At 62.5% G+C, this 13,550-nt stretch overlaps 1 protein-coding gene across 1 annotated transcript; it reads right to left on the reverse strand.

Moving 5' to 3' along the window:
- Positions 1 to 6,843: 6,843 nt before the first annotated feature.
- LOC128683943 (rootletin-like) lies at positions 6,844 to 8,781 on the reverse strand. Its single transcript, XM_053770059.1, has one exon. It carries the CDS (start codon positions 8,779 to 8,781, stop codon positions 6,844 to 6,846), a length of 1,938 nt encoding a protein of 645 aa, XP_053626034.1.
- Positions 8,782 to 13,550: the final 4,769 nt, after the last annotated feature.

Genomic DNA, 13,550 nt, shown 5'->3' on the forward strand with positions numbered 1-13,550 from the left:
CACTCCTCCATTTGGCCGACTGGCGCCTCCCCTTGCCTTCCCTCGCGCGGAGGAGGGGACGGCCCTTTCCCTCGGATCGGGGGTGGGTTGCAGGCCCTACCCCCCATCACGTGGCCCGCCGGCTTGCCGGCGTCGCGGCATACCGCGCAGCGGGGCTCCGCTGTGCAGGAGGCGGACAAATGCCCTGCCTCCCCGCACCTATAGCAGAGCCGGCTGCGGTCCGTCTGCGAGGGGCACAGCGATGCGGTGTGCCCCTTCCCCATGCACTTGTAGCAGTGCATGGGGCGCGCCTCCAGGTGCCGGAGCTGCACTCGACTCCAGCCTACCGTGAGGCTGCCCGCCTCGATCAGCTTTTTAGCCGTCGTGACCGGGCAGCGCATCAGGGCAGAGCCAGAGCCCCGCCAGTCTGAGCGGATTTCACCCACCCAGACCTGGTCCTCCGTGCAGCTCCCGGCTTGCGCGACCGCAGCCTTTATCCGCTGCGCCGTTGCCGCATCATTCAGGCCCGTCACGCGGAAGTCCGCGGTTTTGACGGGCCTGGAAACGTCCGCGACGCCGGAAAGGGCCGCCTTCAAGGCCGATGCAAGCGCATCTGCCTTGTCTGAGTTGGAGGGGCCAGAGACCTCGATTAGCCTCGCTCCGGTCGCACTCGGGCGAATCCGAAGCGAGCCGATTCCTAGCCCCTCCAGGCTCACCGCCTGCTCGGCCTTGAGGAGGGCGGAGCTGTATGTGGCCCCTTTTTGCGCTGCCTCTGGCTGTAACTTGAGAATTACAGCCGAGGAGCTAGGGGCCGACAGCTTGGCCGCCCTCGCTGGCGCCGCCCTGGGGGGTGCCTTGGGCGCCGTTGCAGTGGCCTTTGTTGGGGCCGCCGCCGGTCGCTCCGCAGGTTTGGGCTGGGACTTCTTTCCCACGCCCTTCCCCTTCCCCCTCCTCCCCCGGACTTCGACCCAGGGGAGCTCCGGGCATTCGTCGACCACAGCTGTTGAGGTCGACGGCCCGAAGGGCCCCCACTCTGTCGCTCCCCCAGCACCTACCCCCTTACAACCCCGCCTCTCAGAGGCCGGGCGTGCAGGGGCCCGAACCTCCAACTCCACCGGCTGCTCAAGCCGCGGCGCCGGACCCAGGCCGGAGGCCTCCTCAATGGCCGTCCTTGCAGCCCTCGCCACCTCGGAGTTGTCACCCGCCAGAGGTGGACGAGTGGCACTCCGAGGACATCCAGCCAGTCCTAGCGCTGCCAGACGGCCATCAATTAATCTGGCCATCCTCTGCTCCAGCTCATCCTCCACTGGAGCTGCCTGCCGCTGTACCGTCCGCGCAGCCTGAGCAGCCTCACGGCGGGCCTCCTCGAACCCCCGGCGGAGCGCAGCGACCTCAGCCTTCATAATGGCCACCTCCCTTTGGAGGCGACCATTATCGGCCTTAAGGCGTCGAACTTCGTCCGACTCGCTGCGCGCCACTAGGGTGTCCACGATATCCCTGATATCCGAGGAGGCCCGCATAATTTTGGAGTTGAAGCCCCCCTTGAGGGCGGCAGTCTTCCCGACGAGGCTGGTTATAATACCCAGCCTCTCCACCGCAGTGGCCATGAGTCCATCAGCACCCATGGCCCCAAAGTCCCGCGCATCAATGGGGGCCACCACCACATCATCGTCCCCACCATTCAGGGGTCCTCCCCTCCGGAAGGCCCGAGCCCCTAGAGAGGCCGAGAAGGAAGCCTCGGCATCCTCCTCTTGACTCCTCCTCGCTTCAGCCCGGGCCCTCGTCAGGTGCGAGGCACCCCGAGCCTTGCCCCTCTTCGCCACTGATTGTGCCCGTGGCACACCGACCTCAGTGTCGGTGCCGGAACCAGTCGCCACCTCAGAATAGAGGCGCTTGTTGCCCAGCACCGACTCCGACAACGAGGTGATGGAGCCCGCACTTCCCAACAGGCTCCCCATCCTCTCTGGGCCCACAGCGAGGCCACTCCCGTCAGTTTCCTCCCCAGCGGAATGTTCAGACCCTGAACATTCCATTTCCCCCCTTCCCTTTGTTTGGCCCTGAGAAGGGCCTTTTGGGTGGCCCTGAGAAGGGCCTTTTGGGTGGCCCTGAGAAGGGCCTTTTGGGTGGCCCTGAGAAGGGCCTTTTGGGTGGCCCTGAGAAGGGCCTTTTGGGTGGCCCTGAGAAGGGCCTTTTTTCAGGAAACGCCCGCGGGCGTCCCTCAATGCTTGGTCATTAGACGACATCCTTCACAGTTGCAAATTGCTCCTTCTGCACAGTGCACTTTAGCCGTCGGCCTAACCACTCCGTTACGGTGGTTAGGACGCGACGTTGCCCGGGGAACGCGACGTGGACGCAAGCACTGTGGGGTGGTTCCCCAGTAGCACCCCAACCTAACCTAACCTAACCTAACCTAACCTAACCTAACCTAACCTTTTTTTTTTTTTTTTTGTTTACCCAGGGGAATGCTTGTTACGCACTGAGTGTGGGACTCCTGGGCCGCTAGTCGGCCCAGCCTACCCACTAAACCCCTGGGGCGTTTTCACGCTGCCGTTATGGGGGACGTCACGGGGTCGCTAGGCATTCGACCGCGACGCCCCCCCGGCCGGCCTTTCGGCCCCGACCTGGGCGGGCAGCAAGCACAAGTGCTAACCACCCGCCCCTTACGCCACGCGAGCGTGGCGCGGACCATCAAGCCCACTCCGCACACCAGTCAGAAAGCTGACGGGGGGAGCGGGCATCACCGACCGCTGGTCCTGAAGGGACCAGCGATCACAACACACACACAAAATCTTGGGTGCCACAGGGCACCCAAGTCTGCCTCTGTACGGGCGCAAGAGGTGATAGGCAGGTGACACCCACACATTGCACCCGATACAGAGGCAGCCACCCTTCGGCCGCAGAGGACAGGGGGATCGTCGAGAGACATACCGACTCTCCTCTTCCCCTGCGGCCCCACCGCACCGTGTTCAGCGCCACGGCCGCGCTGTGGTCGCGGAGGACAAACCCCCGCGACCCCACCTCTGGTCCCCTCTAGTTTCCACATCCAAAGGCTGGTGGCGGGTCACCAGCCAATGGCAGTACTACTGAGGGGACCGTCCACCAGGCCCAGAGCACCCACCAAAGTCTCTGGGCCTTGGGTTCCTCTTGGTTCACCGGGGTGGCTGGTTGTGTCAGACCAGCCCCCCCGGTTACTAAGCCCCACCATCGCGACAAGATGGGAACCCGTCGGGGGGAACCTAACCTAACCTAACCTAACCTAACCTAACCTAACCTAACCTAACCTAACCTAACCTAACCTAACCTAACCTAACCTAACCTAACCTAACCTAACCTAACCTAACCTAACCTAACCTAACCTAACCTAACCTAACCTAACCTAACCTAACCTAACCTAACCTAACCTAACCTAACCTAACCTAACCTAACCTTTTTTTTTTTTTTTTGTTTTCGCAGGGGAATGCATTTACGCACTGAGTGTGGGACTCCTGGGCCGCTATCCAGCCCAGACTACCCACTAAACCCCTGCGGGTGCCATCGGCCGCTTTACAGGGAGGCGCCTCGGATCTATCTAACACAAGACGCCTCAGCGACTGGCCGGTCTCTTTCGCCAGAGACCGGACTCACCATTCTCAGGGGCCCACCGACACCTGGTGGACCCCTGCCGTCGGGTGGGACTAGTCCCACCGATTTAGGGGGGCGCCTGCAGGCGCGCAAGGTAGCGCCTGCGTCGCACCCCCGTCCGCCTTCTGCGGATCGGCTCCGCGAGGGGGTGGTCCTCGCGGTTCCTTTCCTCGGCCTCCCTCTGTGACATAACAGTCTCACAGAAGGAGGCCACTGCCGCCCAGGCTCCGTCACTCCCGAGCATCGCATTGACGACACTCGGGAGCGACAGATCCACTCCACCGAGCACTGCCACCAGATCGTGGCGCTGCCGACTCCACCTGGGACACTGCTCTAGAACATGTTGAGCAGTGTCCCGAGCCTCGCCACAATCGTGGCAGACCGGCTCGGTCTCCCGCTGGGCCACGCGGTGCAAGTACTCACCGAAGCAGCCATGCCCGGTGAGCACCTGCGTCATGCGGAAGGTGAGAGGCTTGCGCCGCCTCAACATCCATCTCTCCAGGACCTGGCGCAGGGCCTCCACTGTGCGTACACCGTACGTTGCCCGCGCCAGGTCTGCCTCCCACCTCCGCATGAGTTCCGCTTGCCCTCGCAAGCGGACCCGCCGGACCATCTCAGGCGAGGGGTGCTCGCCGATTTCCCTCCTGTTCGCCACAAAGTGGTAAACCTCGGCGAGCACCTCCGCCACCAACTCCCACGGCGGGTCGCCCGCGAGGGCTGTGGCCGCAGAGAACGCCACTGTACGGTACCCCCGTATCGCCCTTACCGCGATCACCTTCTGCGCCTGCCGGAGAAGGCGCTTATTCTCCGCGGCAAGGGCGTCCACCCAAACGGGGGCGCCGTACATCGCCATACTCCGGCACACGCCGGAGTACAGCTTCCGTACAGCGTCGCTGGGCCCACCCAGATTGGGCAGGAGTCGGCCCAGCGACGCAGCCGTCCTGATGATCCTTTGCCCCAGCTCTCGGAAGTGGGGGACAAAGGACCATCTCCCGTCGAGGATGAGGCCCAGGTATTTCATCTGGGCACTCACCCTCAACTCCTCATGACCCACCTGGAGGCGCGCCCCTGGGGGAGGTCCTCGCGTCCGGGCCCCGCGGAAGAGGAGGACTTCGGTCTTATCCAGTCGGACCCGAAGCCCCAGCCTCTCTATGCGGCCGACCAAAAGGGCGAGGCCCGTTTCGGCCAGCCGCGCCGCCTCACCGAAATTCGCACCCCGGGACGTGAAGAGAGTGTCATCCGCATAGCAGATGACACCCGTCCCGGGGGGAAGCCGGCACCGCAGGACCCAATCGTATGCGATGTCCCACAGGATAGGGCCGAGAATCGACCCCTGCGGGACACCGCACCCGACGCCCCGCCGGACCATTTGACCTCCCCTGTCCTCGTACAGGACGACCCGCTCCTCCAGGTACGCCCCCAACAGCCCCCGCAGGTACGAGGGCACTCCGAAGTACCGGAGCGCCTCCCGTATTACACAGTGCGGGATACTGTTGAAGGCGTTGGCGATGTCTAACGACGTCGCCAGGGTCACCTCGCCTTCTCGATCCGCCTCCTCCGTCACCGACCGCAGACGCCTGAGGGCGTCGATGGTGGACCTCTTGGCCCGGAATCCGTACTGCACGTCAGAGAGACGCGGTCCCGGGCCTTCCTCCACATGCCGAACGAGGCGAGAGGCCACAACGCTCTCTAGGGCCTTCCCAGCCTCGCTCAGCAGGACCAGAGGTCGCACCGCCGAAGCCGAGTCCAAGGGCCGGCTCCCCTTCGGAATAAGGCAGAGCCGGCCCTCCTTCCATAATTTCGGGAACTGCCCCTCTCGCAGACAGCGGTTGAGCAGCCCCCGAAACTCCTCCCCGAGGTGCACGAGAATCAGCGCAAGCACTTTCCCGTGCACCCCGTCTGGACCCGGTGCCCTCTTCCTTGTCTGGAGGCGGTCGAGGACCACCTCCATTTCGACGTCGGTGACGGGAGGCGGATCCGCCTCCACCTCTTCTCCCTCCGCGTCAGGCGGCTGTCGGGCCATCCTCGGAGGAGAAAACCCTCGCGGATTGCCGGGGAATAGATCCCCGACAATCTCCCCCAGCAGAGCTGGCTGAAGGGTCTCCGTTAGCGGGGTCGCCTGTGGGCGCAGTTTGTCTCGCGCCCACTTATACGGCCGGCCCCATGGGTCTCTTTCGATACCCTCCACCAGCTCCTCGAAGGCTTCCTCCTTGGCCCGACCGATGGCCAGCTGCAGCTCCTTACGGTTTTCCACATACACCGCATACAGCTGACCATCCCTCTCCTCGTCCCGGGGATTGCGCCGCCTGCTTCGACTATAGGCCCTTCGGGCCGCGTTGCAGGCGACGCGAAGGGCGGCAATCTCCGCCGACCACCAATAGACCGCCCGCCTAGGGGGGGCTCGACCTACGCTTGGCATGGCCGCCCGGCACACCGCTGTGAAAGCGTCGCCGAGACGGTCAGCCGCGTCGTCCACCCCCATTCCGTCTAGAGGCGGGAGGCTCCAGCGGCCGACGATGGCCGCCTCTTCCGCCAGCTCCCGGTCAAGCCGCGTAAGGGCCCAGCGCGGGAACCGGCTGCGCACCCGGGACGATGATGCCGCCTGACATTGGGGGGCGGCCGACACCTCGAACCGAATATACAAGTGGTCCGAGAGTGTCTCCACCCCCCCTTCCACCCTCCAGTCCGACACGGAGCGCGCGGCGGAGGGGGTGGCGAACGTCAGGTCCACCACCGATCCGCCCGTCCGTCGCACGCACGTGTGGGCTGTCCCCCTGTTTAGGAGAGACAGCCCCGCGGCCAGCGCCCACTCTTCCACCTTTCGCCCCTTGGGCTCCGTGGCCGGGTTCCCCCACGCCGTTGATTTGGCGTTGAAGTCACCGGCCACGAAGACCTTTAGGGGCGCTAACCGCCTTATTTCCGGCCCCAGAGCATCCAAGAACCGCTCCAGGGCCGGCAAATCCCGGTTCGGGGAGAAGTAAACACCAATTATGGCGTACTCTCCCCGAACCGCCACCACAAAGCCGTTCCCTCTCTTCTTAATCGCGAGGGGAGGGGCGGCACCAGGCCTAGCCACGATGGCCACGAGGCCATCCAGATCCCCCGCCCAGTGGGGCAGGGAGGGAACCGCGTACGGCTCCGCGACCACCGCGACATCCAGATCCCACTCCGCCATGGATTGCAGGAGGAGATCCTGCGCCCTAGCGGAGTGGTTGAGGTTGGCCTGGAGGAAGGTGACCCCCATCACTCCTCCATTTGGCCGACTGGCGCCTCCCCTTGCCTTCCCTCGCGCGGAGGAGGGGACGGCCCTTTCCCTCGGATCGGGGGTGGGTTGCAGGCCCTACCCCCCATCACGTGGCCCGCCGGCTTGCCGGCGTCGCGGCATACCGCGCAGCGGGGCTCCGCTGTGCAGGAGGCGGACAAATGCCCTGCCTCCCCGCACCTATAGCAGAGCCGGCTGCGGTCCGTCTGCGAGGGGCACAGCGATGCGGTGTGCCCCTTCCCCATGCACTTGTAGCAGTGCATGGGGCGCGCCTCCAGGTGCCGGAGCTGCACTCGACTCCAGCCTACCGTGAGGCTGCCCGCCTCGATCAGCTTTTTAGCCGTCGTGACCGGGCAGCGCATCAGGGCAGAGCCAGAGCCCCGCCAGTCTGAGCGGATTTCACCCACCCAGACCTGGTCCTCCGTGCAGTTCCCGGCTTGCGCGACCGCAGCCTTTATCCGCTGCGCCGTTGCCGCATCATTCAGGCCCGTCACGCGGAAGTCCGCGGTTTTGACGGGCCTGGAAACGTCCGCGACGCCGGAAAGGGCCGCCTTCAAGGCCGATGCAAGCGCATCTGCCTTGTCTGAGTTGGAAGGGCCAGAGACCTCGATTAGCCTCGCCCCGGTCGCACTCGGGCGAATCCGAAGCGAGCCGATTCCTAGCCCCTCCAGGCTCACCGCCTGCTCGGCCTTGAGGAGGGCGGAGCTGTATGTGGCCCCTTTTTGCGCTGCCTCCGGCTGTAACTTGAGAATTACAGCCGAGGAGCTAGGGGCCGACAGCTTGGCCGCCCTCGCTGGCGCCGCCCTGGGGGGTGCCTTGGGCGCCGTTACAGTGGCCTTTGTTGGGGCCGCCGCCGGTCGCTCCGCAGGTTTGGGCTGGGACTTCTTTCCCACGCCCTTCCCCTTCCCCCTCCTCCCCCGGACTTCGACCCAGGGGAGCTCCGGGCATTCGTCGACCACAGCTGTTGAGGTCGACGGCCCGAAGGGCCCCCACTCTGTCACTCCCCCAGCACCTACCCCCTTACAACCCCGCCTCTCAGAGGCCGGGCGTGCAGGGGCCCGAACCTCCAACTCCACCGGCTGCTCAAGCCGCGGCGCCGGACCCAGACCGGAGGCCTCCTCAATGGCCGTCCTTGCAGCCCTCGCCACCTCGGAGTTGTCACCCGCCAGAGGTGGACGAGTGGCACTCCGAGGACATCCAGCCAGTCCTAGCGCTGCCAGACGGCCATCAATTAATCTGGCCATCCTCTGCTCCAGCTCATCCTCCACTGGAGCTGCCTGCCGCTGTACCGTCCGCGCAGCCTGAGCAGCCTCACGGCGGGCCTCCTCGAACCCCCGGCGGAGCGCAGCGACCTCAGCCTTCATAATGGCCACCTCCCTTTGGAGGCGACCATTATCGGCCTTAAGGCGTCGAACTTCGTCCGACTCGCTGCGCGCCACCAGGGTGTCCACGATATCCCTGATATCCGAGGAGGCCCGCATAATTTTGGAGTTGAAGCCCCCCTTGAGGGCGGCAGTCTTCCCGACGAGGCTGGTTATTATACCCAGCCTCTCCACCGCAGTGGCCATGAGTCCATCAGCACCCATGGCCCCAAAGTCCCGCGCATCAATGGGGGCCACCACCACATCATCGTCCCCACCATTCGGGGGTCCTCCCCTCCGGAAAGCCCGAGCCCCTAGAGAGGCCGAGAAGGAAGCCTCGGCATCCTCCTCTTGACTCCTCCTCGCTTCAGCCCGGGCCCTCGTCAGGTGCGAGGCACCCCGAGCCTTGCCCCTCTTCGCCACTGATTGTGCCCGTGGCACACCGACCTCAGTGTCGGTGCCGGAACCAGTCGCCACCTCAGAATAGAGGCGCTTGTTGCCCAGCACCGACTCCGACAGCGAGGTGATGGAGCCCGCACTTCCCATCAGGCTCCCCATCCTCCCTTGGCCCACAGCGAGGCCACTCCCGTCCGTTTCCTCCCCAGCGGAAACCTAACCTAACCTAACCTTTTTTTTTTTTTTTTTTTTTTTTTTTTTTTTTTCTCGTGTGGAAAACGCCTCCGCGTGCCCGGCGCCGGGGCATAGCGCCAGGGTATGTCCGACTTGCACGGACTAAAAACCACACGGTGTCCTTCTCGGCTTTCGGGCCGAGGCTGCGGGATCGCTCGCGCATGCACAACGCGGCCTCGGCAAAGCTTTTGTCCACCATCGCGGACCTCTTCAATTTAGGAGCTTTACTCCTCATCCGTCTCGTTGGGCGGTCGCACCGGACACCAGTGCTCCCGCGCCTTCTTGGCCTGTGGCTGATCAGGCGTCGGACTGCCCCGTCCGGCGCCCGCAGGCCGGACCTTATGGTGGTCTAAGGTCCATATTTGCGCGCCTCCTACGGCGCACATTACGTGCTCGGCGAGATGGTACAGTACTCGTCGCCTCTCTCACTCTTTCCGCTTCCTCCTTGGTCTCCATGACAGCCTCACAAAACTCTGCGACGGCCTGCCAAGCAGCTTCACTTTCGACCATTTTATCGAGCACCGTTGACAGCTCGAGGTCTTGTACGCCCAGTGTTGCGACGGTGTTTTGCCGCTCTTCTTCCCACGCCGGACAAACGGCCAAAGTATGGGCAGCTGTGTCTGTTTCGGCATCACAGTGATGGCAGCTCTCGTTTTCCTCCCGGCCGATCCGACACAGGTACTTCCCGAAGCAGCCATGCCCCGAGAGTACCTGTGTCAGTCTATAGGAGAGACTGCCGTGCCGTCTATTTACCCACTCCGCCAGTACTGGACGGAGGGCCGAGATGGTGTATTGCCCGGCGCTGGGCTGGGCCAGTTTCTCGTCCCACTCCTCGATGGTCACGCTGCGCAACCTCATCCTCTGCCCGTTTACCTCCGACGGTGCTTGTGGTTGACCCTGTTGCAACATCTGCTGCCGCCAGGTATACAACTGGGCGAGGGCTTTAGCCTCTAAACTCCAGGGCGGTGTACCCGCCAGGGCGCATGCTGTTTCACCCGACACTGTGCAATAACCGCGAATGACTCGTATGGCCATCAGACGTTGTGGTCTTTGCAAAACAGCCGCGTTCCGGGCAGATAGACTCGGTCCCCAGATCGGTGCACCGTACATCGCCATCGATCTCACTACTCCCGTAAATAGGTTCCTACATGCGACGCTTGGTCCGCCCAGGTTTGGCAGGAGGCGGGACATCGCAGCCGCCGTCTTGGTGAGTTTGGGCGCCAAAAGATCAAAGTGGCGCCTGAAATCCCATCGGCTGTCAAGGACTAAACCGAGGTACTTGAGAGTCGACCCGACGTCGATACGGACCCCTCCCACAATAATATGGGCGTCAGAGGTCGGTGCCGCTCGGGGACCATGAAAAAGTAGGGCTTCCGACTTGCGGAGGGCCACCTCCAGTCCCAGCCGTCTTATTCGGCCTACGATTTGAGCGACTCCGGCAGTGGCCACCATAGCAGCCTGCCTATACGATTTGGCCCGCACGGTGACTAGGGTGTCGTCGGCATAACAATGTAGCGCGACACCAGGAAGTACGGTCCCGCGCAGGACCCAGTCGTAGCCGATGTTCCACAGGAGCGGTCCGAGGACCGACCCCTGTGGAACACCACACGACATTTGCCTCTGTTCAGGGCCGTTGAGGCCCGGGTAGACTACCGCTCTGTCACTGAGGTATGCGTCTATAATTCGGCGAAGATATGCCGGCACACCATGGTATTTCAGCGCCTCCCTTATGGTAGCCCAGGGCAAGGTGTTGAAGGCGTTTGCAATGTCTAAAGACACCGCCAGCACCACCTCACCCCGGGACGTCGCTTCACTGGCCAAACGTTGGACACCAGAAATAGCGTCTATCGTCGACCGACAGCGGCGAAAGCCAAATTGGTTCTCGGCAAGATCCGGTCCCACCCTGCTCAAATGCTCGACGATTCGATCTGCAATCACCTTTTCCAACATTTTGTCCACCTCATCAAGCAGTACAACTGGCCTATAGGCCGAGGGGGACTCTGCCGGGCGACCCTCTTTTCGTAGGAGCACCAGTTTCCCCATCTTCCACCTAATAGGAAACCGTCCCTGCTCTAGGCAGGCTGTGAGGAGCTGACGGAATCGGGTCCCAAGAGTCCCGAGGGCCAGCACGAGCGCAACACCCGGGATACCATCCGGACCCGGGGCCGTGTTCTTCCTCTTCATCCTGCCTATCGCGACTTCCAGTTCCTCTTCGGAGACGGGGGGAACAGTGCCAATCTCTTCATTTAGGTCGTTTAACCGCATTGCCGGTGGCACAAAATCAGATCGACCCGCCGGGAATAGGGCACTCACCACGTCGTTCACCAGTTGTGGCGGCATACTCTGGGTTAGGGGAGGAGCCCATGGGCGAAGTTTCCCCCGCACCAACAGGTAGGGGCGCCCCCACGGATCTCTGTCCAGAGTCGCCAATAGCTCTTCTCGCGCCCTGTCTTTGGCAGTGCGAATGGCCACCTGGAGTTCTTCCTTTGCCGCTCTATACTCCTCGTAGAGTTCCGCCTCGCGAGCAGCTGTATCTGCGGTGCGGCGACGTCTTCTCCTATGACGAGCATAGAGGCGGCGACGAAATATGCACCTTCGCCGGAGTTGGGCAATCTCTTGGGACCACCAGTATACTTGCCGTCGGGACGGTGCTCTCCGTACTCTGGGCATCGCCGCGTCGCACACAGCGGTTAACGTGTCCCTAAACCATTCCGCCTCCTCATCCACGTTTATAGGCTCAGCGGGAGGTGCCGACGCCCAGGCCTGTACTATCGTCACTTCCTTTAGCAGCTCCTTGTCGATCCGTTTTATGGCCCAACGGGGGCTGCTTACGTCAAGTCCGGTAGGCGTAGCTGGCTGGCCGGAGGTCTGGGCGGAGACACTGAACCGAATATACCGGTGGTCAGAGAGCGTCTCCACCTCCTCAACAACCCGCCAGTCCGCAATTCGTCGAGATAGGGAGGGGCTGGCGAACGTTAGATCAACAATTGAGCCACCCCTTTGTCGAATACAAGTGTGGGTCGTTCCCCGGTTCATGAGTGTGAGACCGAGTTGCAACGCCCACTCCTCAACTAGCTCGCCTCTCGCGTCCGCAACCGGGGAGCCCCACGCCAAGGACTTGGCGTTGAAGTCCCCGGCCACGATCACGGGGCGAGGATGGCTGCTGATCACGACAGATCCTAAACGTATGAGAAATGCCTCATAGTCGGCTAGAGCCCTGTTGGGCGAAAAATACACGCCGACCACTACGCAATCCCCTATCCGCGCTGCAACAAACCCGTCGTCCCTGGTGATGTTTTCAGGGAATTGCGAGCCTGAGGAAGGCGACGAGATGATGGCCACCGAGCAGCTAGCATCCCCCACCCAATCGTCACGAGGCGGAACAAAGTATGGCTCCGCAACTATCGCCACTTTGACACCCCACTCCGCCATGCTCTGACACAGAAGGTCTTGTGCTCTGGCAGAGTGGTTGATGTTGCACTGCAAGAATGTCGTACTTTGAGACATTATGGACATTCCATCTCAAAAGGTTCCACACCTTGTGACGATTCGGTGGGGGGTATTTTAGGCCGAGAGGCTGGGGCCTTTTTGGGTGTCTTGCCCGTCTTCTTATTGGCTGCCTTACATAGTTTACTGCCGATTGCATGATCGGCGGGCTTATTGGCCTCCGCGCATACGGGGCAATGGGGCGCCGCAGAACACGTCCTGGCCTCGTGGCCTCGTTTGCCACATCGGAAACAGAGGCCACTACAGTCTACCGCAGAATTGCATTGCGTCGCCACATGCTCACCCGTGATGCATCTGTAGCAGCGCATCGGCCTTTGCTTTAACAGCTTAACACTGGCAGACACCCAGCCAACTAGGAGCCGACGGCCATCCTCCAGCTTTTTAGCCACAGTCACCGGGCACGCTACAATCGAGGTCCCCATACCACGCGGTGCACGACGAATCTCGCCTACTTTAAGGTCCAGCTCAGAGCAAGCTCCAGCCTTGGCCAGTGCTGCTGTCAGCTCTTCCCTAGTCACGGAATCATCCAGGCCAGATATTCGCAGGTCTACCCGCTTTACAGGTCTGGAGACCTTCACTTCCTCCGGATTCAGGGCTTGCCTCAGCTTGTCGGCCAAGGCGTCGGCTAGGGGGCCACTAGAACTGCCGGGCACCTGCAAGAGGCGGGCACCAGTGGCCGTGACCTTGCACCGCATGCCCTCGATACCCAAGCTCACAGTATCCACCTGACTTTTTGCTCGACCCAACACCTCCTCATATGTCACGCCATTTTGAGAAGCGTGCGGCTGCAGGGTCAAAACAACCGCTGCTGACCGGGGCGGGCGAAGCCTGGCTTCCTGCCGTTTCTTCTTCTGGGCCTCTTTTCTAGTGGCCTTCTTTTGGGACTTCTTTTGACCCACAGTTTGCCAGGCACCCTCTTCCGCTTGCTGTGGGGCAGCTGCCGCGGCCGCATCAGGTGCAGTCTTGGAAGACTTGGCGTTCTTCCTTTTAGCCTTCTTGGTTTTAGCTGGGGCTGTGCTTGTACTCGGCTGAGAGGGCGGGATGTCGACCGCCTGCGATACCTGTTCCACAGGAGTCTCTGCCAAAGTCGGCCTGGCCGCTGTCTTCTCGGCAAACGTGGCCATAGTTGGAGCTCTACCTTTGCTGCCCCGGTCAGAGGCCAATGTGGGTCTGAGGACTTTCCCCTCCAA

The sequence above is a fragment of the Plodia interpunctella genome, chromosome 3 (genome assembly GCF_027563975.2).
Source record: "Plodia interpunctella isolate USDA-ARS_2022_Savannah chromosome 3, ilPloInte3.2, whole genome shotgun sequence".
NCBI lineage: Eukaryota > Metazoa > Arthropoda > Insecta > Lepidoptera > Pyralidae > Plodia > Plodia interpunctella.